This window comes from Motacilla alba, chromosome 8 (assembly GCF_015832195.1).
Source record: "Motacilla alba alba isolate MOTALB_02 chromosome 8, Motacilla_alba_V1.0_pri, whole genome shotgun sequence".
Lineage (NCBI taxonomy): Eukaryota > Metazoa > Chordata > Aves > Passeriformes > Motacillidae > Motacilla > Motacilla alba.
The window spans coordinates 198,020-221,565 of record NC_052023.1 but is presented as its reverse complement, the minus strand read 5'-3'; the positions used below and the strand labels follow the sequence as shown (position 1 = coordinate 221,565).

The 23,546-nt window shown below is 50.2% G+C and overlaps 1 protein-coding gene across 7 annotated transcripts; it reads right to left on the bottom strand.

Annotated features, from left to right (window-relative positions):
* Positions 1-300: 300 nt before the first annotated feature.
* Positions 301-23,087, bottom strand: ERICH3 (glutamate rich 3). Of its 7 annotated transcripts, none has more exons than XM_038144977.1 (16): positions 22,369-23,087; positions 19,074-19,167; positions 18,347-18,472; positions 17,662-17,733; positions 15,776-15,895; positions 15,076-15,153; positions 14,462-14,611; positions 13,800-14,018; positions 13,021-13,195; positions 12,066-12,261; positions 9,794-10,128; positions 7,810-8,034; positions 5,999-6,463; positions 5,582-5,722; positions 2,870-4,827; positions 301-2,466 (listed from the first exon to the last, which is right to left on the bottom strand). In XM_038144977.1, exons 1-16 carry the CDS (start codon positions 22,494-22,496, stop codon positions 2,401-2,403), a joined length of 4,548 nt encoding a protein of 1,515 aa, XP_038000905.1. In that variant the 5' UTR covers positions 22,497-23,087; the 3' UTR covers positions 301-2,400. The 7 variants fall into 7 exon arrangements, with proteins under 7 accessions (XP_038000905.1, XP_038000906.1, XP_038000907.1 ...); XM_038144978.1 differs by having other exon boundaries at positions 18,362-18,472; XM_038144979.1 differs by having other exon boundaries at positions 22,569-23,087.
* Positions 23,088-23,546: the final 459 nt, after the last annotated feature.

The window sequence follows — 23,546 nt, the reverse complement described above, 5'->3', positions numbered from 1 at the left end:
ACAGCACAGCCAGGACAGCCAGCACAGCCAGCACAGCACAGGACAGCACAGCCAGGACAGCCAGGATAGCACAGGACAGCCAGCACAGCACAGGACAGCCAGGACAGCCCAGGACAGACAGGACAGCCCAGCACAGCCAGCACAGCCAGGACTGCAGGGCTGGCACAGCACAGAAGGGCTGCCTGAGAGGCTCAGCCCCAATGGGCAAGCAGAGGGGTCAGTCCTGTCCAGTTTGTACAGCTGAGCCCCAAAGCCACTCAGGCAATTCCCAGGCAGGAAACCCACCTTGCAGCCCTCGTTTCAGACAGATGGATGAGCTGCCCATGCTGTCCACACCCAGCATCCTCGGTGGCGTCTGTGAGTCACTGTTCCACATATCTGCCAGCAATGCCAGGGCTTGGTGCCCAGTTCCAGGAGCTAGGCTTTAGACTTTTCCCATCCTGTGTCAGCAGTGCACAGCTGGCACGGTTTTGAACTGATTAAATGCATCTCTTCAGCTGTGGAATGTCACCAGGTTCCAGCTGTTTGAGGCACACCTCAGGCACAACCATCAGAAGCCAATGACAGGCAACTGAAAATACCTGACACTTCAGGGAGTTAAAAAAGCCTTCCTGATGAGCCAAGAATGAGTTTTGCCAGTGGCAACACTGTTGGATAGTTTGCTTTGCTCACATATGCTCACTTTAATAATTAGTCTTTTTTTTTCTTTTTGCTGCACATCTTGCTTTTCCCTAAGTGCAACCTACTTTTCACTTTGAAGTTAATTACTAATTAGCACTATATAGGAAAGCAGAAAGGACCATGGGAAGCTTTTCCAAACCTATGCAATTATCCATTTCCATGGTTTTTGCTTATTACCAAACTTCTGCCTGCTCAAATGACAGGGACACTAATGTTTTGGAAGTCCACATATGTGTTCCTAACCACAGGATTCTTTCCCCCAGCTGTTACAACCACACACATAAGTGTCACTAATAAATGTTTCAAGACTGTTAAATAATGATCCTTCAGCATTCCGGTTCCTTACAGTCACGCTGCTCTGTTCATCAAAACCTTCTCTGATGCTCTGGGTCTCCTGCATCCCTCCCTGTCCCCCTGGAATTGCCACCCAGGTGTGGCCACGCCCGCAGCCCCGGGTGTGAGCTTTAGAGGGGCACCTGCACAGGGCAGCTTTGGTGGCACAAACACTCACCCCAACATCAGTCAGCCCACTGGCAAGCAGAGGCAGACACTGAAGCTTGGGCCCTGCTGCACTGGCAGGGATAATTCCTACAGTTAAACCCCTGGCACAAATTGAAGGAGCTACACAGACTGGTACAGGTATTTAATAGGCCTGAGAGAACATGTAGGCATGGGTATGGACAGAGAAAACACAACCCTCTGAGACATGTGCAGACTGAACACACAAAGGCAACCATCTCTAGTACAGGAACATCTCTAGGAGCAAACACACAGCAAGCACTTGATCAGGTTTGAGTTTCCAGTTCCATGTATATTGATCTGAAGTGACTCACAGCACCAATCCACTCAAAATCCGCTCATTTCGGTGTCTTTTCCCTACTTGAAAATGCAGTTACAGTCCGCACTCTGTGGGGCCGAGTCTGCTGCACCCACCAAGCTCAGAGTGCCTAGAGGCTGCTGCACACCCAGCCCCAGGTGCCTGGCCCAGAAGGGTCCTGGGGGCCCCAGGGCTGCCAGAGGCGCAGCAGAGCTGAGAAGAGCCTTGGGCAGCAGAGAAGGGCAGCCAGCACCAGGCTGAGACAACTCTAAACTGACCACCCTGCTGGCATCCTCACCTGAGGTTCCATGGGCCACTCCTGAGTGACTCCAGCAAAAGCAGAAGGCCAAGCTTTATGCATTTACAAATACTTGTTAGAATTGTTCTGATTTAACACCTTTCAACAACATTTCCACGTGCTGAGAATGCCCTGAAGTGTGGCCAGCAGCAAGCCTGGATGCCCAAGGGGAGGGAGGCCCCCACACGCTCCTGGCACAGGGGACACTGTGGGTGCAGGAGGGCTCCCCTCCCCTAGCATGGGCTCGGGAAGATGCCAGCATGAAAGCCCTCCCTGCCTGCAGGAGCAAGCGGTGCCTAGGGGAGGAGGGGAAGCTCAGTCAGTCCAGTATTTCTCTGGTTTTCAAGAAAAACAAGGCAGACAGCTGTGGAACAATCCTTGTGATTACTGTCTTCATCCTTCCAGAGGAGTGCTGATTCCCGGTCTGGCAAACACAAGCTTGTTGCAGTTGTCTGCCACACGCTGAGGAGCTGCTCCAGTGAAACGTGACAGGTGGCTGTGGTGCTCACAGAGTGAAGAGAGGAGTGACATCCCAGCCGGCACAAACCCATGGCCAGCTGAGTGCAAGTGGCAGGACACAACACTGGGGAGCTGCAGAAAAAGCTCAGAGCAGAGTTTCTTCCCCATCCTCTTCTGAGGACATGATGAGGGGGTCTGGGTTTGTGATATCCTACAAAACAATAACCAAACATCACAGAAAATGTGCTGAACTCGGAGCTACTGAGGTACTGCTGTGACATCTCCTCCAAGGAGAGGCCAGGGAAACAGGGAAGCCGAGTGCTCCCGGGGCTCACCCGATGCCACCAGAACTGCGACATGTTCCCGAAGGGGAGGGGGGACGGAGGGGCTGTGAGCACTGGTGCCGCCGCAAAGGGATTTATTTGCACGGGATTTTGGGAATAGGAAACAATGCAGAAGCCGCCACCCAAAAGGAGTTATCATCCCTTGACCCAGCTACCATCAGCAGAAATTTAAGGAATGGATAAGGAATGGGACGAGGCGGTGCATCCTGTCTCTGACAGGAATCAGCCTGGGGACCGCTGGGGACAGTGGCTGCCCCACGCAGGACTCACCTGACGGGACCTGCGGCTCCCCTGGCCCTCGTCAGCGCCCGCCGGCACACCTGGGCTGCCTCCGACGGCTCCGTCCTTCCGCGGCTCCCCGGCTGCAGCAGCGGCCCCGGCCCGCGCCGCGACATCCGCCAGCTCGCCCTCGGCCGAGCTTCCACAGGGCCGGGGCTGCTCGCCCTGGGCTCTGGCTGCTGCCCGCTCCATGCCCTGCTCCTGCCGCCCGTCCCTGCCCCGCGCCGCGCCCGCGGCTGGCGCTGCCGGCGGCGGGGCGCCCGGGCACAGCCCCTCGCCTCCCGGGGGCCCTCCCGTCCCGCCCGGGGCCACTCCCCCGTGCCCGGGGACAGGGCTGCTCGGGTTGGGCTCTGCCGTGGGCCGTTCCCGCAGCCCCCTCGCTCCGAGCCCCGCTGGCTGCCCCGGGGGCCCCGCTCCCGGCTCCCGGCCCTCGGCTGGCGCCGCTGCCCGTGCCTCGCAGCCCGCCGCTGCCTCCCGCTTCACCGCCCTTCCCGCGGCTGAGCGCTCCTCTGCCCCTGCCCCGCTCTGCGCCCCCAGCTCCGCTCCTGTCACCCCCTCCTGTGCCATCGCCCCGCCGCCCACCCCGCCAGCCCCGGCCCCCGCCGGGCCCCCGGGCAGGGCTCCTGGGCCGGGCTGGCCGCCCAGCACTGCGATGGCCACCAGCCCCTCCCCGGGAGACCTGCCCTTCCCTTTCACTTGCCCGCGCCTCAGCCACCCCTCTGTCCCAGCTGCCGGCTCCTCTGAAGCTGCTGCTCCATCTGTGGCCTGCTCTTCATCCCCCGAGCCCGCTCCGGCCGCCCCTGCAGACCCTGCCACCGCCTCTCCTTCGGGTTTTGCTTCCACTGCCCTGTCTGTCTCTGCTTTGCTGCCCTCAGATCGGTTTCCACTCCGAAGTGCCTCTGCTGCACCCTCCTCCACCTGTGATGACCCTTCAGTGACAGGATCCCCCCGAGCACCCCCCAGTGCCCCTAACCCAGGTGCCACTTCCAGTACAGGACCCTTGTCAGGCTCCACAGGCTCTTCCATTGTGTCCTCCACTCTCTGGAGAGCCTGAGCACTCTCAAGTGTTGCTGCAGCTCCTGGGACAGCTTTCCCCATCTCCATCTGCTCTACCTCTGACACTTTCAGCTGGGAAAACTGACTTGGCTTTACAAACCCTTCCCCTCCAGACACTGCTTCTCCTGTTTCCATATCCCCTAGTGCTTCCCAGAGAACCCTAGGCTTCCCCATAGCCTCCTCCCCTTCAGAAAAGTCTTCTTCAACAGCCTTTTCTCCTTCTGGGCCCACAGCTCTGGCACTCCCACCTGCTGCCACATCAGCATCCTCCCCAGGCTCCTCTCCCTCTGACACAGCACCCACCATCGTGTCCTTCCCTGCAGACCCTCCCTGCCCCAGGGACTCCCCCGCCTCGCACGCTGCCTCGCCCACCTCCTCCTCCTCTGCTGGCAGCCCTACTGCTCCTCTGAGGCCTTCCTCTGCAGCCTCCTCCTCACCGGTGCCCCCAGCCCCCTCCTGCCCCCGGGGCACGGCTCTGTGTGCCTCCCACCCTGGCAGTGCCCCAGCCGGCCCCTCTCCCCCAGCTGCTGGCTTTCCCAGCGCCACCTCTCTCTCCGTGCCCTCCACCAGCACCTCCTGCTCCCCAGGTGACACCGCTGTGCCCAGCTTCACTGCCGCCCCTGTTCCCTTTCCTTTGGGATGCTCCTCTGCCACGGCGCCTTCCTCAGGCGCGGATTCCTCCAGCACAGCCCCCGTGCCTGCCGGGGGCAGTGAATCCCCCAGCCCTGCCGCTTTTCCTGCGGCCTCTCCGCTGCCAGCATCTCCCTCAGCAGCAGCGTCCTGCTCCAGGACTGGTCCCGGCCCCGTGGGCTCCCCTGCTCCCACCGCCTGTCCTGCTGCCTCCTGCACACCACGGCTTCTCCTCCCTTCTGCCAGGAAGGTTCCATCTGGTGCTGTTGGGAGATAATCAAACATTGGTTCACTCAGCACCCTGTCAGCGTTCCATGCTTCTCGGGGTTACTGCTAAAGGTGCCATTTGTGCCCAGCAGTGAGGGACAGCAGCCTGGGCACCCCAAGAGAACTTGCTGTGCTGCTTCTCATCACATCCCTGCGCTCTGGCCATGTCTTTAGTACTGCTGTTCTGGCATCTGGCATAAAGAACTTAACTAAAAATGTTGACGCAAGGCCAGTCATGCTTGTCCTGCCTGCTCTGCCTTCCTCCCTACCTGCAGGGAGCTCGTGTGTGTGTGCAGCACCTGTAAGCTCAACAGTGACACTCAAAGTCAGAAATAGCTGACCATGTGAAATATGCACAGAAAGGACAAAGAACATTCAGCTTCCTGTGGATTCTGTAATCACCAGGGAAATATACAGGGTTAATTCCTGCCCCTGGGAACCAAGGCATGTCCCAGGGAGGCTGCACACTACCAGGAAGCACACGGTACCTCACTACATTCCTGCTTTCCACAGCTATTTCCTGACTCAGTTTTTTTGTGGCCTGGATTCTTCTCCTAGAACCATTTTGCGGCCAAAAAAGCATTAATTATACATGACTACAGATGCCAGCTAGTCATCACCTGATTTTTTACAAGTTAGGAAAGAAAAAAAGCATAAGGAGACTTTGATAGCCAAAGGAAAGGGAAAGGGCAAACACTTCCATTAAAAGACTTCAGGTAATCCTTGACTCTGACTGACAGCCAATCTTACCTCCACTGGCACCACGCTCTGTATTTGCTGTGTTCTTTTCCTCCTCATTGGCACACAAATCACCAGGCTCAGGATTCACAGGATGATCATTTCCAGTTGCTTTTGCTATTTCCTCCTGGACTGGTTTGCAGTCTTCAAAGACTATCACAAAGAAAACAGAAAGCAAGAAAGAAACCATTAAAGAGCAAAAGGGGAGTAGAAGCCAATCAGCCATCTCAGCTTTAAAATGGTTTAAAATTCATTTTTGGACAACTCCTTGCACTTGAAACACTAGCAGAGAAACACTGAGGCAGTGTTAATGTTCTGAGTGGAAATGGAGCTCACAGCAGCTCCAGCAGCTCCCCGTGCTGAACCACGAATGAGTGCAAGGCAACAGCAGCAGCACAGGCACGCAGAGCTGTGCAGAGCTGTACTCACCTCCTTCCTCACACCAGGGAGACTCTTCGTTGCCATCCTCCATGCCCAATACCCTGCTTTCCCAAGGCACTGGAGGACATTTCTCCTCCTCATTCATGTTACTTTCTCCTGACCCAGTCTGTTTGAATTCCCCATTAACCTCAGGATTTTGATGCTGCATTCCCATTATGTTTTCATGAAAAATTCTAGTATCTTCCCTTGCTGTAAGGTCTTCTGGTTTTGTCTTTTCGGCTTCATCTATTCCTTTCTTTTCCAGTGCAGAATTCTCCTGATTTTCCTCCACTCTGAGCAGTTTCTTCTCCCCATTCTCCTTTCCATAGTGTTCGTGTGCTACACTATCAGGTGTACTTTTGATATTGCAGTCCTCTTTGCAGCTCACGGGGTCTGCCTTCATTTCAGCTTGAGAGCCAGTCTCAGTGCTGTGCTGAGTGCTCATGGATGAGAGAGAGTCTGCAGGCCTCCTCTCTGAAAACAGCAAGTTTTAATTTAGTATGTGTCCCTAAACCTGTGCATTCACTGGGCACTCACAAAGGGACACAATCCCACCCAATAGCATTCTCTGAATTATACCATCTGAGGATACTGTGACAAAATCCCAGTAAGTGTAAATAGAAGAACATTGCCCACATGTATGAAGTATTAAAATTAAAGCCATTTAACGTGGAGGTTTTTTATCTGATAATAGAAAAAATAGAAATTAATCAAAGATTTATAGAATAGTTCTATCAATCACACAGAAATACACCTCCAAATGCACCTCTAAATATGGCTCAGAAAGGGTTTAGCACAGACTCTTGGGCTTCATTTGATAAAAGACTTCAACCACAGCAACAATCCCTCAGTGCCCTTCTGTTAACTCATTGAATATTAGAAAGATCTCCAAAACCATGTGTAAACCCTTCAGGCTGAACTGGAGATGAAGTTCGCTGTCTCCTCTAAAAAAACATAGGGCATCATCATATTAAATTCATAAATGGGAAATTTGAGGGGAAAAAAAGGCCATAATCCTTCATTTAACAGTGAGCTGAACAGCAGAGCTGGCTGCTGCACAGCCTTGCTGCTGTCCACAATCTACATGGGCCCAAGAAGAGATTGGTCTAACTCAAGACCCAAAAATCTAGTCAGGCAAAGAAAATAAAAGCGTCAGAACTATAATCCATGCAGAAGTGCATGTTCTGAAAAACATGTTGCACCAAGAGGCCTTACAGCCCCAGTTTAGAGATCCCCACTCAGAGTACTGCTCCTCCATCACGGGAAAACCAAGCAGGTTCCTCTACAGAGATCCACAGAATCACAGAAGAAGCTGAGTTGAAGGGGCCCCACAAGAACCATGAAGTCCAAATCCCAGCCCTGCACAGCACCATCACCTTTCCCTTCAGACGATCTATTTCCAGATCTCTGGCACAGCCAAATAAATTAGAGCCATATTCAGGGCCATTAAAGACAGCAGTTTTATAACCCAGGGTGGCCTGTCAGGTGTCCTGGGGCCCCTCAGAAGGTGTCAGGGGTCACAGATTCCCACGTGTGAGTGCCTGCTGACATGGAGGGTTGTCCTGCCAAGGTTCTGGGAGCCTGCCTGCTCCAGCTCCATCTCAGCCCCTGAACACTCAGCCCAGGCCCAGCTCTCCCTGCCAGGGGGCTGCCTGCACGCCATGGCACTATTAATAGCAGATAAAACAGCTTTCTTTTAGCATTTCAGTAGGAAGGGCATAGGTTTTCCTATGCAGACTCAACATACCTACTGGACACATGCAAACTGTAAAACATGCATCAGGTCAGCTTCTCCAAGCCTCATTATGGACAAAACTAACCTGGCAGATCATCTTCAGAGTCCCTGCCATCAGGATATCCACCACTTTCATCTTTCTCACTGTCAGGGGCCTGCAGTGCCTTCTGAGATGAGGTTTCACTCTCCTGTCCATGGTCTAAATTGTGGTTTTTATCATCTGAGGATGACTCTGACATTCCATTCATTTGATCACCAGTCTGTCCCTCTTCATTAACTTCTTCATCAGCTTCAAAATCTTCATCATATTCTAAAATAGAAGAATTGTACTGTAAGACAGGAAACAGAATTCACAATTTAAAAAGTTCTTTTTAAGCAGATAGAAACACTGGGCCAATGTTAACGTTCTGAGTTGATATTAATTAACATCATTAATCTCCTTTTGCCCTTGAATTTGCACAGTCTTTTTAAAGGCATGAGAGAATCTAAGACCACAGATAGGAATTGTAAGAGTATATTATCATTAAAAAGCATTGTGTTCTTCATAGAGTAGCAAAAATGTAGCAAAACTCAGGTATGAGTAATACATTAAAACAAAAATAAACAAAATTACCAGCCATGGAAAGTACTAGAAAAATTCAGAGCTGGGAAAACTCAGAAATTAAATGCAAGAATCTATTATAACAGGAGAAAAACTGGTTGTGATGAAAAAAATTACAAGCAATTGAGCAAGCTGGAGAAAGGTAATATATTATAGAGCAAAGTACAATAAATGTATATTGACATGGCTAAATAGCAAAGAAGTGTCTTATAAGCTCAGTGAATTTAATGAACTCCAGCCAAAGGGCACTGCAGAGGCACTCTGCTATCACTCTGCTCTAACGTGCTCCTCCAGGGCCCAGGGAAAGCCCAGCACAAACAAAGCCTGCACAGAACTACCACTCTTACATCCACATTCTGGAATTCAGCCAGGCACTCGGCTGACAAGCTTGACATCTGACAGGTCACAGAGAAAGCTGAGCTGGAAGGGATCCACACGGATCCAGCTCCCAGCCCTTCGCAGCACTTTGCTTGGCTCTGGAGGTGAAACCCTCTTCATGCAGACGCATTAGAGAAGCTCCCCTCGCCCCCAAAGCTGTGCTGTGCCCATCCCAGGCACCAGCACAGGGATGTCGGGGATTCCCACCTAAAATCCAGACCCGCCCTGCTGCCGCGGGCTCCCTGCGCTCGGGAACACACCTGCACCGTGCAGGCCAGCTGCACTGCTGCCACCAGCTGTCCCTTGCAGCCACCATCCCTCACTTTGCAGATTGTATTGCTGCCCTCCTTTCCTTCCATCAGGGCTTTTAACACACTGAAGTGACAGAACACCAAGGACAGAAATGAAGAGTTCCTGATGCAGAACCAGTTAGGCAAACAAACAATTACCAAGACAATGAGGACTAAGGGAATAAGGAGATTTATTTTTCTGTATTAAAAATCAATTGAGGTTCCAATTGCAGTGTTGGCAGTGAGGTCTCTGTCAGAAGGGCAGTTCCTCCTGAAGGAAAAAGGCTTCATTAATCCCAAACACACATCTGGAGGGACTAACGAGTGTCAGATGACCAGCAACACTGCAGAACTGTGAAAGCAAAAATAGGAATAGGAAGTAGGAATTAAAATCTTTCTGTGAATGTGATTGCTTCCAAAGAAGATTATGATAAGGAGAAAGTAAAGGCAGAGACTGAGCTTGTCGCCTCTTCCATTGCTGAGTGCACCTTCCACTATCCCAGGCTGCTCCAAGCCCCTTCTAACTTGGACTTGAATGCTTCCATGGATGGGGCAGGCACAGCTGCTCTGAGGAACCTGTGTCATTGCCTCAGCACCCTTCCTTACTCGCTTCCTTGGCTCTTGCAAACCACCTCATCCTGTTGCATGGCTGAAAGGAGCCCCTCCAGTTCTGTGGCCCAGATACAGACATCACCACATTCTCATGCCCCAGTCAAAGCTGGCGGTCCACAATCCCAGGCCTTCTCCAGAACCATCCCCTCCCCCTTCTCATCCCCTGCTCATGTTTGGGAATACTATACCACTTTCACTGGTGTTTTCCTGAGTGGTGTCTTCGGTCTCCCCATAAGATTGGTCTTCCATTTCTGCTTCTTCTTCTTCTTCGTCTTCTTCTTCGTCTTCTTCGCTGGACTCCTCGTCAGAGTCCAGTGTTTCGTCAATGGTTTCCACAGTTTCTTCGTGGCTGGGAATGGTGAGGGACACTGAGCCCTCAATGGATTTCTGCAGCACGCTGTTCTCGCAGGGCTCGCTGTGCGCGCAGAACGGAGAGCAGGAGCACATGTGCGGCACCGTGTAGAACTTCAGCTTCCTCTTGGGGGGGAACAGCTTTTTGTCCAGACCCATGGCAAGAAAGCACCTAGAAAATAACACAGGTTGGGAAGTATCACATTTTTCTTCCTTTGAACAACGGAGGGCAGCACAGACAATGAGTTCAGCTTGTTATCAGCAGGGAAACCAGGCACCCATCTGCCTCTGCACCGCCACAGCGACGCACAAGGAGAAGCACCTGCAATCCCTGGGAGCTCCCTAACACAGATGCAGCTCTGCCTTGAAGGACAGTAATGCTGCCTACACTCACAGGCGACAATGACATTCAAACAGAACCAAAATTATTACAAGTGCCCATTAATTTGAAGCTGCACCAAGCATTGGCTGTGAAGACAGAACCACTGAGAAAGGCAGACAAGCTCTGACGTGTTCTGGATCCAGATCCTGCTGTAACTCCCAGTAGTGTGATAACTGAGGGTTTGTGGATAAGACTGGGGGTTTCTGAACTTATCTGCTGGGTCTAAGAACTGTGGGGGAAGAAGGCTGAAAGTTAGTAATTTTCTTTTTCTGTTCTGTTTACCTACTTAAAGGAAACCCAAACAAAGCAAATGGAAAACAAAGCATTTTGAATGAGTTGTTGAGACTGCCCCTCCTGTATAAAATGGAGTGATAGGCTCCCTATCTCTCTCTCACAGTCAGGAGCTGTACAGAAACGCTGGACCTTGGCCAGCAGACAGCGCTCAGACCAAGGCTTGCAGCATGGTGCAGAAATCACTGCAGCATCACCTCGTGGTGAGCCAAAGCCTTGAGCCACCAGGGAGAATCAACTGGGGCTTTTACTGGGAGTGGGCATTCAACATATGTCATGGAGCAGAAAACAAACCCAAGTGCACTTGGCCTGAAGGGGTGTGAAAATAGCTGTCATTTATGGGGAAAATCGGGTTAATGGAGATGACTTTTAGTCATCAGATAAGGTCGGCTGGATTGATAAGAGGCAGGAAAAGAGAGACATCACTAAGAGTAAAAGGGAAGGGGACAGAAAGGGGGAGTAACTTAGGAATTAATTAATCCAGTTTTTTGATACGATATTAAATTCTGAAAATTCTCCTCAAATCTTTATAGAAATCACAAAAAGCTGAGATTGGGACATTTCCTAAAATCTATAGCCACTATAGCCATTCTGAATTCAGATGCTTCTCACTCCTTTGAACATGCAATGAACATGCAATGAACATAAATCATGTTCACTGTTAGACTGGAGCAAAAGCTATGGTACAATAAACTAGCATTTTTTTCTCAGAATTCAGGCCTTATCTGAAGGAACAGAGTACACCTCTGTGAAGAGTCTCTTGTTCCAACTGCTAGCTGCTCTTTTAACAATTATTTATTAAAATAACACAAAAGATTTTAAATTATCCACATGTCCATAAGTTTATGTATGGCCTGAATTAACAATTACAGAAAAGGAAGATTTTATGAAAATGAAAGCCTCTTGGCAGAATCACAGCTGTCGGCCACAGCACTGACATTTGCTCAAGACCTTTCTGCACAGATTTGGTTTCTGAACCATGGCAAATATTCAGTGCTGCCTTATTCTGAAGCTGGGACTATTGCAACAGAATCTCACTTCAGAGGCAGAGCTGCTTAAAATCAATTATCACCAAAAAAAAAAAAAGCCTCTGGAAGCCACAGCTAACTGAGCAGCCTGCTCAGTATTTATTCCACAGCCACTGTGGCCACAGCCACACGGGTGGCACACGTACCCCACCCCAGAGCCAGCGCCCCGTGCTCCAGCACAAGCACTGTCCCCACCCCGTGCACACACACGGCGAGGTGAGGAGCCAGGGAACCAGCTGTGCTGGCACCCCTGGACGTGAGACCCTGACAGGTGACCTCCATCCTGCGCCTTCCATGGGCCACTGAGAAACAGCTCTCTGCAGAGCTGCGCAGAGAGATGAAAGAGGAGAGGCACGTTAGAAGCTCTCTGTGCCAAGTCCTTGTGAGCAAAGGGCACCTTCTCCCTACCTGTAGCAAGGAGGGGCTCCTGCCACGTGCAGCACCCTGAAGTAGGTGTTCCTGCGGCGCAGCCGGGAGGGCCTCTTGCACTGAAAGCCTCTGTACTCACAGCAGCAGCTCAGCCTGTCAACTTGGAGCCCGTTGAGGTAAAAGGTGAGGCTGAACGGGTAACCGAGGTACCTCTTGGAGATGAACTGGAAGGTATCTGCAATTACAGAAAGAAAGGGTTCAAAGAAAATCATTGTGCTTCACTGTCAGCCTGCAGCAACTGCTGTTTCTTAACTGCACCACCACAGTAGCCAGCCCTCTGTGGACAGGCACTGGGGTTCTCAGGGCAGTTCAGCAGTTGGTTAAACTGCTGCCCCTCCACACACACAGCCCTGGCCCTCGCCAGCCCCAGAATCCTGAGGTGGGACAGCTAGGACAAGTGTCACACTGTCAGTTTGGCCACTCACTGCTACAGCAGGACAAAGGCCAGAGCCTCCCAGCCATTTCCTGGGTCCAGTTTCCCAGAACACAATTCATCTTTTACTGATGTGATAGAATTGCACTCACACAAAAAGAGATGGGAACTGGGCTCCCACTATGTACTTTTCCTTCTGGAATAAGAAGCAACATTCACTGATGTATTTTAGCAACTCAGATAACCCCCTTTTAAGGACAGTTTATTGCTACAACAACTGCTCTATTAACCATATATCTCTAGAGAAAATTAGCATAAGCCACAAGTATTTTTTTAAATCAATTCTCTAAATTCTTCTACCATCATTGCAAAAGTAATTGTAACCTTACTTTCAACCATGGGACAATAGATCCAGGTTTAATGTGGAGGCAGATGGTATAAACATCCTTGGATGCATATATCTTGACCAAGCTGAGCTGTAGTCACTCTGATGTCAAGGCAAAGTTTTAGCAAAAAACGATGTTGCCACAATCAATACGAACTCTCTGACTCCGTCCTTACCTCCTTCCAACAGGTCGCCTTTGTAGACACAAATGTTTTCTGTTCCACAGTATTGCTGATAGACTTTGATTTCATCCTTGTAATCACGGAGGGACACGTGCTTACTCTTTCCTAGGTAGATCATGGTGACCAAGGCGTTGCTGCATAGTGGGGACTTGGGGAACCCATTGGTATTCTGCAGAAACATACAGAAATGCCTTCAGCTCCCAGCTCCAATGAGGGGTGAAAACAAAGCTCACATCTGTGCAGCCCACACTTGAGACCTCTGGGCTTTTATAACAAGTGCTGAGCTGATTAAACGGGGAAATGTTTGTAACATGCAGAGGGTGTGGGATACATTTCCTACTGAAAACCCAATGTGTTGAGTAGCCCCAGATTCCAGGGACCAGGTTAATGACCCAAATCATCCCACTCAGTCCAGGGTTCCTACAACTTTATTTACTGGAGTTAAAACTGGCTGGAGAGAGTGTAACTGATGCAGTGCTCATAGACTCAAGGCATTTCACAAATCCCTGAGACTCTCATGCCAGAGACAGGATCAGACTGACTGAAGTGGCAGGCTTTGAATGACTGTTGATCTAGGTTGCTGTTCAGCACCTTTTTTCTCCCTAACTGATGAAAAACACCAAATGTTTTCTATACAGGGACACGCATAGCAATTTTATATTTTAATAGTTCTACGTTTTCTTTGTGCAAACTAGGTATGCACATCCTTCAGCATAAAGCAACCGCACCAGTGAGGAATGTAATACACCTGCACGTGTACAGAGACTACTCACATTGATCAAGAACTGCTCATTGAATCCAGTGGTGGGATGAAACCATCTCTCCACGGGCAGCCCTCGTCGGATGCCAGGGATGCACCTGTCCCCTACGTGCGGGCGGGGCGGCGGCACCGGCACAGCGCGGCGACGGCGCCTGATGGCAGGGGGCTGATATGGCGACACGCCAGCCATGTACTCCATTGGATTCCTAAACCTTAACTCACGGCTCTCCCCCTGGAAAAACATTTTAGTGAAGTGACACGGCTTTTGCACAACCAGCTCCCGAGCATGTGGAACTGGCCATGACTTCTTGGAACACTGAGCAACAGGCATCCTTCCGGAACAGCTACTGAACTCGGGGCCTGAAATTATGCTCATTAAAATATTTCTGTGCTAAACCCCTTTCTTTTAATTTGCAAGGCAACATTCATATTGCTTGAAAATGTCACCCTCAGAGATACAGACAGCACTGCACACCAAGCCCTGGCTCCAGCACCACCGAGATCTCATCTGAGACAGAACCCTGCAGAGCCCTGCAGCACTGCTGCTCCCCCCAGCTGGAAAGCACATCCCCTGAGCAGCCAGTACACAGTTCTGGGAACCAGAGTACTTAAACAATATTATAAAACTGTCCCTAAAGTGGGACAGTTTCTTTTCAGAATGAAGTACAGCCTCACCCCACAGGCAAACTGCTGATAATGTCCCAGTGCATGGCCCTTCTGTTTGGAAGCCTTTGATACAGACCCTGCTGCAGCCCAGCCAAGAAGGGGCTGGAGGCGAGGGGGCTGCTGTGTATTTCCTGGAGCTCTATTTGGTCGCAAGGAACTCTACAAAAGGAGAAAGAAAACAATGACAAAATCTCAGTGTATAGCTTCCAGTGCAGAGCAGTGCCACAGAGAAAAATAACAGCACTGATGAAGATATCTGGAAGTGGTGAGTGATTTCAGGTACCTACAGGACATGACATTTTCTAGTGTGCCTCCAAAGAGCCAGACCCCTTTAGGCACCTCTAACTGACCATTCAAAACAACTCTTGGCCATAAATACAAGGTTTGCTACTGTCTCATCACCACACAGCCTTGGAGCAAACACAATGAACTCACAGAAACCGCGGCAGTGGGCTATGGACTTCAGCATTTCCCAGGGAGAATGCACAACAAAAACGTACCTATTTTTGTTCAATATTCAGCTTTTCCTGACTGTTTTATTTCATGTTTTCCTTCTATACCCTTCAGAACACCAAGTTAAAATGTTAACACCTAACAGCACTGTTTAGCTGAGGTTAACTCACCACCTTACAGCAGGCAGGCTCCTTGCTTCGGAAATAATAACGCCCATCACCATAATCAACTCCAAGTCTAGGTCCCCTCTATATGAAGAGAAGGTCATTCAGGACTCAAAAGTTTCTCTTGAATCTGCATCAATTGTCATTATTGATATAGAGAACCAGTTGAAACTGACCTAGATGTTTGACCATTGACTTCAGGCTTCAGTACCATTATATTTCAAGTACATTTTCATTATATTAACATTCCTCCTTTGCTGTTAAAGAGCAAAAGTCAGAGCTCCTAGACACAGCCTTCTGAACTGAGCTTCAGTCTGATTTCATTCCTTCAACTCTCTTTTCTAAAAGACCCCCACCATTTTCAGGGCCTTGTCTGTGGCCCGTTTCCACTGACAAAGCTCAACACACTGATACTGGGCTGCCTGAGGTCATGAGGCAGCTAAAAGGGAAAGACTGAAGCAGATTTATCAGACAGCAAAGGTTTTTGGGGTTTTTTCTAGGTTCTGACGTGCCATTCCTGCAACACTAGCTTCTAGAGATTCCTCTGTAACACAACCCAGCAAACAGGAAAGGAGCCTCAAGTGATGAAGGATGAGGCCCTTATCCAGAACGATCCTGGCAGCGAATGCTTTGTGCTAAGGTGCATGGGCACCCTGCAGCTGTCTGTGCTTCCATGATAGCCCGTGGAGGAGCTGGTGAAACTCACCCGTTGTGAGCGGCCGGTTCGTTTTCCAGACACTAAAGGACAGAGGGCATGGTGGTTCCTTGGGGCGATGGGGGGATGAGGGGAATACATGTGGATGACTTCTCCCATTAATGGCTCCATCTGAAAGAAAAGGAATTTACGTCTCTGAGGCACTGAATCCAAAACCAGCGATGTCTGTCTCATTACAGCTGTCTTTCACTGGACAGCTGTGACAATCAGCTGGCCTGCACCCAGTGGAACAGCTGGTTAAGGAAAGAAAGGAAATCATGGGAGAATGTGAGGGACAAGCAAAAAGACTTGTCCCCACCTCTGATTCATTTTCCTGCACTCTGTCCAGCTGCTGACCCACTAGATTCAATTCATGTCTGTTTCTGTGCATCTCACAATTCTTGGTTTGTTTGAAGGTCTCTTTCTTTCTTAAATTTGAGTGCACCTGCTGCTTTCCTGCTGTGACTGCAGCCTCTCCCTACCTTCTCATCTCACCAACCCAGTGCTGGGATGGCTGCCCCACTGGAACCAGACAGCTCTGTCTCTCACCCTCCCTTGCTCAGCCATCTGCCTTTCTCCTTTGCTTTCAGACGAGCGACTCAGATGAATTCACTGAACAGATGAGGTGAGAATTAAATTACACCGCTGGCTCCAGCCAGGCTCCTGCATCCCAGCATGGCAGCACAGCACACACAGATCAGGTGTCTGCAGGTGTCTTTCTCAAGGAAGCAGTTCTGGTTTACGTTCCAAAATTATTCCAGCCCAGGATCCCTTGACAGGGTGCCAGAATCGCCGCTTCCATGGGGTGACTCCCTACCACAGGACTTCCATCAGCAAATGACACCTTTGCAATTTCCATAGTGACCAGTGTCTTCCAGGAAAATCCCCTCCTCTCTTTACCCCATGACTTGCTTATAGATGTATTATCTACAGTTTAACAGACCTGACATTGTTTACCAGCTGCTCAATGAAGCAGCCACCTTCTCAAGGCACTCTTCTCAAACAATTCAGGTTCCTAATACAGAAATAAAATTCTGAGCATGTTTCTGCCAAAACGAGGATGACTTTTCCCATATGAATTCAAGTGATTGCATGGGGAGAAGAACCATTGACTTCTGTGGGATTTCCATGACTAGAACTAGAGAATCAAGTTCAACCCACGTGACACCTAAATGAAGATTCCTAAAACCTCTTTGATTTCTCACATGCCAGTTCTGCCCAAATCCTGTGGAGAAGCAAACAACCAAACACATGAGCTCAGTGCCCATCAGCAGTCAAAAGCAGAGAGGTCTAGAATTACTGGGAGGAGAACGTATCTTGAATTATTCATTCTGTTATGGTTCCCCATTTCAAAACTGAAATAGTAGAAAGAGAAAAGGTAAAAAAATAGCAATGGTAATGAGAAGCCTGGAATAGCTCAGGTAAGAAAAATTCAGACTGAGGACCTTCAGCTTGGAAAACTGAGAAGGGATGTGAAGAATGTATGTAAAACTACAGATGCCTTGGAAAAAGAGAACATTTAATAACTTTTGTCATACTGAGAACAATGGAGCATCGAACAGACATATCAGAGAGCATATGTTTTTATTTCTATGCAGAAATGCAAGGAGGTACCATTTCATGCAATTCATTATTAAATCACCCAACCAAGAACACTGCAGAAGTAGAAGAATAACTAGATTCAGAAGAAATTAAAGGCATAAATGGAAGCTCCTGAACTTCTGGACAAAGGACGAAGGAGATGTAGCTGGGGCAGGATCATCCTCTACTTGCCTGTTTCTTGTACTTTTCCACATCAGAGACAGAGCACTTGTCTCCATGACTCACTGGTCAGGCTCATGGTTACTACTCAAATCAGGCAAAACTGCCAAGTCCCATCAGCAGCGCTGAAGCCTTACCTTGACTGGCTGCATCATCTCTTTCCTCGCAGAATAATTAAGTCTCCTGCTCATCCCCAGCTGATGATGATACTATCAATATAAGAGGAAGAGAAATCCCATTACTGGCCATCATGAGATGGTGTGTGCAAGAACTCTTGCTTCTGTCCTGCTTGTCCCATGCCTTCTCCCTGGCCACTACCCTCATTGAGCCCTGCAATAAAACTGCTGTGAATAGAATCTCTTTGCATTTCACCTGCATATATTCACACAGCCTAGGGAACAACTGAGCACTGGTAAAGTTGAGGAACCAACTCCATTCCTGATATCCCACAGGAGCATGTCCAGATTTTTTACTCAGACAACATAAATATAAATATGTTCAAACTGGGTTTTTTTTAATCAGAATTTTTTTTCAGCAAACTAGCCCTGTGAATACCATCTCATAATCTGAGAGCTGTCAAAAAGCAATAAGGAAGCCAGGACAGTGCCTGCTCTCACAAGAGCATGGTTTGACAATGAGAGGCCCATGGAGGTTTCATGTGGGGACCCTCAAGCACACAGTCTGTCCTTTTTCCCAGCAGGAAAGAGCCTTCCAGGGGAGCACGAGGGCACACATGGAAAACAGTCCAGTACAAGTTAGCAGCCCCTGGCTGTCAGTGAGGAAACACCTGAGAAGGCTCACACATCCTCAGTAGGGGCACACCTCCATGTCAAGGACCTTATGATATATGGCATCAGCCAAGCACTCCTGGACGTGTCTCTGGTGGTTCCTCCTTATGGCATTGAGGCGGTATTCCTTCTCAGGTATTATTCTTCCACTCCTTGAGATCTGCCACACACAAATATCATGTTACTGAAAAGGAGAAGGTGAAATAAAGTATGTTTTGAAACAGTGCAATTTACCAGAAGACCACTTCCTCCTCCTGGTTTGTTTCCACCTCTGCCCCTGCCATGGTGCTGGAACTCACCTTCCAGCACTGTATTATCCTTGAACTCCACTGGCCAAATGGAAGGAGCAGCAGCCACATTTCTAATAGCCTCGGGCTGAGCCTTACCCTTCACAGGCCACTGCCCAAAGGGGTGGAAAGGATTAAACACTTGCTGCCCTACTGCACCTGCCTGTGCAAAAGAGTCACACCTAGGAGGGCAGCAGTTTTTTTAACAAAATGTTCAGCATATTCAACCTTTACCAAATCCTTCAGTTTTCCATTAAACACTTCTGAAAAATAACACTGAAGCTATTTAAACAAGTCAAAGATGCTTACATTTCACAGTGTAAAAACCATGAGTGAACCAATATGATGCTGTATATCTGCAAACTGAAACACTTTGCAGAGGGAAACTAGAATGAGCAAAAGGAAATATGGGGGGGAAAAGCATTAAAATATTTTGAATTTAATGTAGAATTGAGGGAAACTTTTCAGTCTCACCAGTCCTGATTTCTGAAGATGTCGTCTTATCCTGGCATTGCTGAAATATCCAACCAGGTGTTTGTCTGTAAGACTGTTATAGGTTTCAAGAATACTGCAATAAAAAAAATTGAGATGTTCATAATCCCCTTGACTCACAAATTATCACAGTCTACGTTAAACAGAGCTACCCAGCGTTTGCTACACAAAATGCTGCCTTAGAAAATCATCCTGGATTTGGTCAGGTAAATGCCCATCAGATTATGTAAAAGCAGTATCTTGTGTCCTCCTGGAAATCCCTATCAGCAACACGTGGCTTGTACCTGAGGCCAAGAGCTGAGTGTGGAGCAGCGCTGGCACCGCCACGGCACGGGAGCGCCAGGCCAGCCCTGACAGCTCCTGCAGCAGCTCAGGGGGATGAGCCCTGACCATGGGCAGGGCAGTGGTGTGCCTGGAGCTGGAGTCCAGCTGCACACACACAGCTCCCCAGCCACTCTGCCAGGGGCCCTGCTGCTGGCAGGGACACCTTCCACTACCCCAGGCTGCTCCAAGCCCCATCCAGCCTGGCCTGAGCACTTCCAGGGATGGGGCAGCCACAGCTTCTCTGGGCAGCCTGTGCCAGGGCCTCGCTACAATCATCACAGTTACCAAAGATCAAAGTTTCAAAAAACTGAACCTCAGATGTGAAAGTTGAACACAAAAACTGAAGCATTCATAATTAGCAGTTATATTTTTGAACTGTTCTTAGCACAACCGTATCTTACTTCACCCTCTGGGAAACAGGACAAATAGAGAAGTCAGTGACACTAGGATGCAGCTGGTAATACTCAAATCCTTTCACATTTGTACAGTTTGCACACTCAGGTACATGCCACATAATATGTTCAGCCTGACCTCTGGGCTCTCTGGGCTCAAGTTACACAAGAGACTGAACTCTTTTGTTTTCTTTGGCTGTAGATTTAAATGCACCGTGCCTCTATTACATCCCTTTCAGCTGGATAACTCAGTTATGTGTCTATTGCTAGGCTGATCTGCCACACACAAAAGCATATTCAAGGAAAGAAAGGAGAAATGTTTTGAAGTAAAGAGATCATGGATTTACAGGAATTTTACATGGGTTTTCACAATCACCTCAAAGGTAAATGCCAACAATAAATTAAACTTTAAACAAACAATGTAGGTTACCCTTTTATGCCTGTTGCTTAAACACTGGTATGATAGCAACTGTTCTATGTTACCTTTTTAATCCAGAGTTTGCATTTGAAACCACCAGATTCTACCAATTTTGCTAAGTATTCATTTATGGTATCACCTGGCAACTGCACGTTGAGGCAGAGGAGAAACTTTTAATTTACTTCCTTCCACCTAAGACATCACATAACTAGTCAAAGTGCAGCTCCCATCTGAACACAGTGATGTGGCATTTTGTTTCACCAAAGTCTCAGAACATGTATTTTCTCATTTAAATTATGAACAGGCTGGCCCTCAAAAATCTTGAATTCAGTTCAGAGTTCAAAAGGGTATTAGAGGAAATAAGGAAATGTGTTGGGCCTGGACCAACACCCCTTAAATCATTGGAAAGAATGCAAGCGGGCCCACTGGGGCCTGGCTGCGCCGTGCTGCTGGAGCAGCCACAAGTTCCAGCCCTGGAACCCCCTGTGGCCAAAAACGCTGGCATGGACCAGTGCCGGGGATGGCCAGGAACACTCCAGCAAAGCAACCCCTGCTCCCACCCAGCCTGCTCCTGGTATCAACAAAAGGATGAGAGAAGCTCTTGTCTGAGCTGTCTTGTTCAAGGTTCCAGTATTAAAGAACCACACACAAACGCCACCTTTAAAACCTCTGCAACAGGCAGAAGTGCAGAACTGACAAAATCCATGTTAGGAAAAAACACAGCAAAGGGAAAGCACCAGCCTCAGACAGCTCTGTACAGCCTGCGTGTCACAGTAATCACATCCCTTTTCTGGGTATTCCTGGGACTCCTTTATCTCTGCCCATTTATCCTGTCTATTCTTCTCTCTAAAAATGCTGGGGGTTTATTAGAATAGCAGACAATTTTCCTGGCACAGAACCTAAACTGACTGATCTGTAGATTCCTGGAGTATGTCTAAAGCTCTTCCCAGGATGAGTGTCATGTTTGTTTCTCTGGCATCGCAGCCAGTGACAACATGTCACTCTTAGGTCAGTAATTTTCTATTTGAGGTTATTTAGAATTCTGTGATGCTATGATCATCGACACTATTATTTATTAACAGTGTATTTGCTCTCAACTGGCAGCTTACCCAAAGCCCTACGCTCAGAGCCAGAGCTGTGTACCATGGTAAATTTTAAGAGCACTCTCACTCATTTGGAAGGATATCAAGACAAAGCCACAGCAGGCATCCTATATGTTTTGTAAAGCAAACCTTCTCAGTTAATATTTCACAGCGCAATTAAATCAGCGATCACCAAATAAATGATGTGAGAGAGCACCAAAGCTTCAGTTATCAACTGGCAGAGCCACAGGGGATCATGGTGCCTGTGCTCCACCTGGCACCCGTCTGCCATCCCCCCCCGGAGGAAGTCTTAAGCCTCACAACCCCACACGGAACTGGGAGCCAGAGGAGCGTTCTGCTGCTGATTCCTTGTGTGGCCCAGGAGCGAGTTCTACTGCTGCCTGCTTACTCAGATCATCGCCCACTACACCAGGATGTGCCAAATTCTGTCCTAGAGACCTGCAGAGATTCTCTGTTCCTCGCTGTTTGTCTGTGACATCAGCCCGGGCAAGTCCAGAGCCTCTGAACTCAACCCCTGCAGGTCCGCAGGCAGGTAACTAGGCACTCCCCTGCAGCAGCAGCCATTCCCCCGGCCCATCACCCCGCGCAGGGTACGGCCTCACCGCACGGGAGCCCCGGGGTGCCCCGGGGTGCGGGGTACGGCCTCACCGCACGGGAGCCCCGGGGTGCAAGGTACGGCCTCACCGCACGGGAGCCCCGGGTGCGGGGTACGGCCTTACCGCACAGGAGCCCCGGGTGCGGGGTACGGCCTTACCGCACGGGAGCCCCGGGGTGCAGGGTACGGCCTTACCGCACAGGAGCCCCGGGGTGCAGGGTACGGCCTTACCGCACAGGAGCCCCGGGTGCGGGGTACGGCCTTACCGCACGGGAGCCCCGGGGTGCAGGGTACGGCCTTACCGCACGGGAGCCCCGGGGTGCAGGGTACGGCCTTACCGCACGGGAGCCCCGGGTGCGGGGTACGGCCTTACCGCACAGGAGCCCCGGGGTGCGGGGTACGGCCTTACCGCACGGGAGCCCCGGGGTGCGGGGTACGGCCTTACCGCACGGGAGCCCCGGGAGCCGGCAGGTGCCGGGGGTCTCTCCAGGCCGGCCGGGGCACCCCCAGCCCCGCTCTCTGCCCCAGCGCGCTGCAGGGAGGCGCCGCCGGTGGCCCCGAGCCCGTCACCATTCCCGCAGCGCTGAAAGGCCGACACGCACCGGCCCCGGCCCCGGCCCCGGCCCCGGCCCCGGCCGCACTCACCGGGGCTGCGGGGCGCTCATGGCAGCGGCCGCGGGACTCAGCGCTGCCCCGGCACCGGCGCCGCGTCCCCGGCGTCGCCAGGAGACGGAGGGAGGGACGGACGGGAGGAAGGGAGAGACGGGAGAAAGGGAGGGAGAGAAGGACGGGAGGGGGCCGGTGCTCCGCCCGCGGCCCCAGAATCACAGAATTGTTGGGGTTGGAAGGGACCTCTGGAGAGTCCAAGTCCAATCCCCTGCCAAAGCAGGGTCACCTGGAGCAGGTGACACAGGAACGCATACAGGTGGGTCGGAAAGTCTCCAGAGAGGGAAGGTCCACACCCTGTCCAGGCAGCTCTTTCAGAGCTCTGCCACCCTCCAAGGAAAGCTCTTCCTCACGTTCCGGTGGAACTTCTTGTGCTTTAGTTCATGGCCATTGCTCCTCATCGTGTGTATGGGCACCACTGAACAGAGCCTGGCCCCATTCTGTGACACTCCTTGGAAATATTTGTATGGACCAGGGAGATGCCCTCTCAGTTGTCTCTTTTCCACACTAAGCACACCCACCTCGGGCAGTCTCTCAGCGTTAGAGGGATGCTCCAGATGCATACACCTCACCATCTCTGCGACGCTCTGCTGGAGCCTCCCCAGCAGCTTCTTGTCTTTCTGGTACTGAGGAGCCGGGAACTGGCCACAAGCCTCCAGCTGGGTTGGGCTGGTGTGGGGCTGCAGGACACTGGCCCTCAGCAACGCCAGACTGGGAGAGGAGGGGAAGGAAAAAGAAAAAACAGAAAGGAAATAGGGAAAAAGGAAAAGAATAAAGAAAAAGGAAAAAAAAAAGGGGGGGGGCAGGGTGGGAATAGAAGAAGAAAAAGGAAAGAAGGTAAAAATAGAAGTATGGAGAAGGCATTTTCATACAAGACAGATCCAGGAACTTTAAAATATATCATGAGGTGACAGGATGCACTTCCAATATCAATCCTGATTTCCATCTCTCAATCCA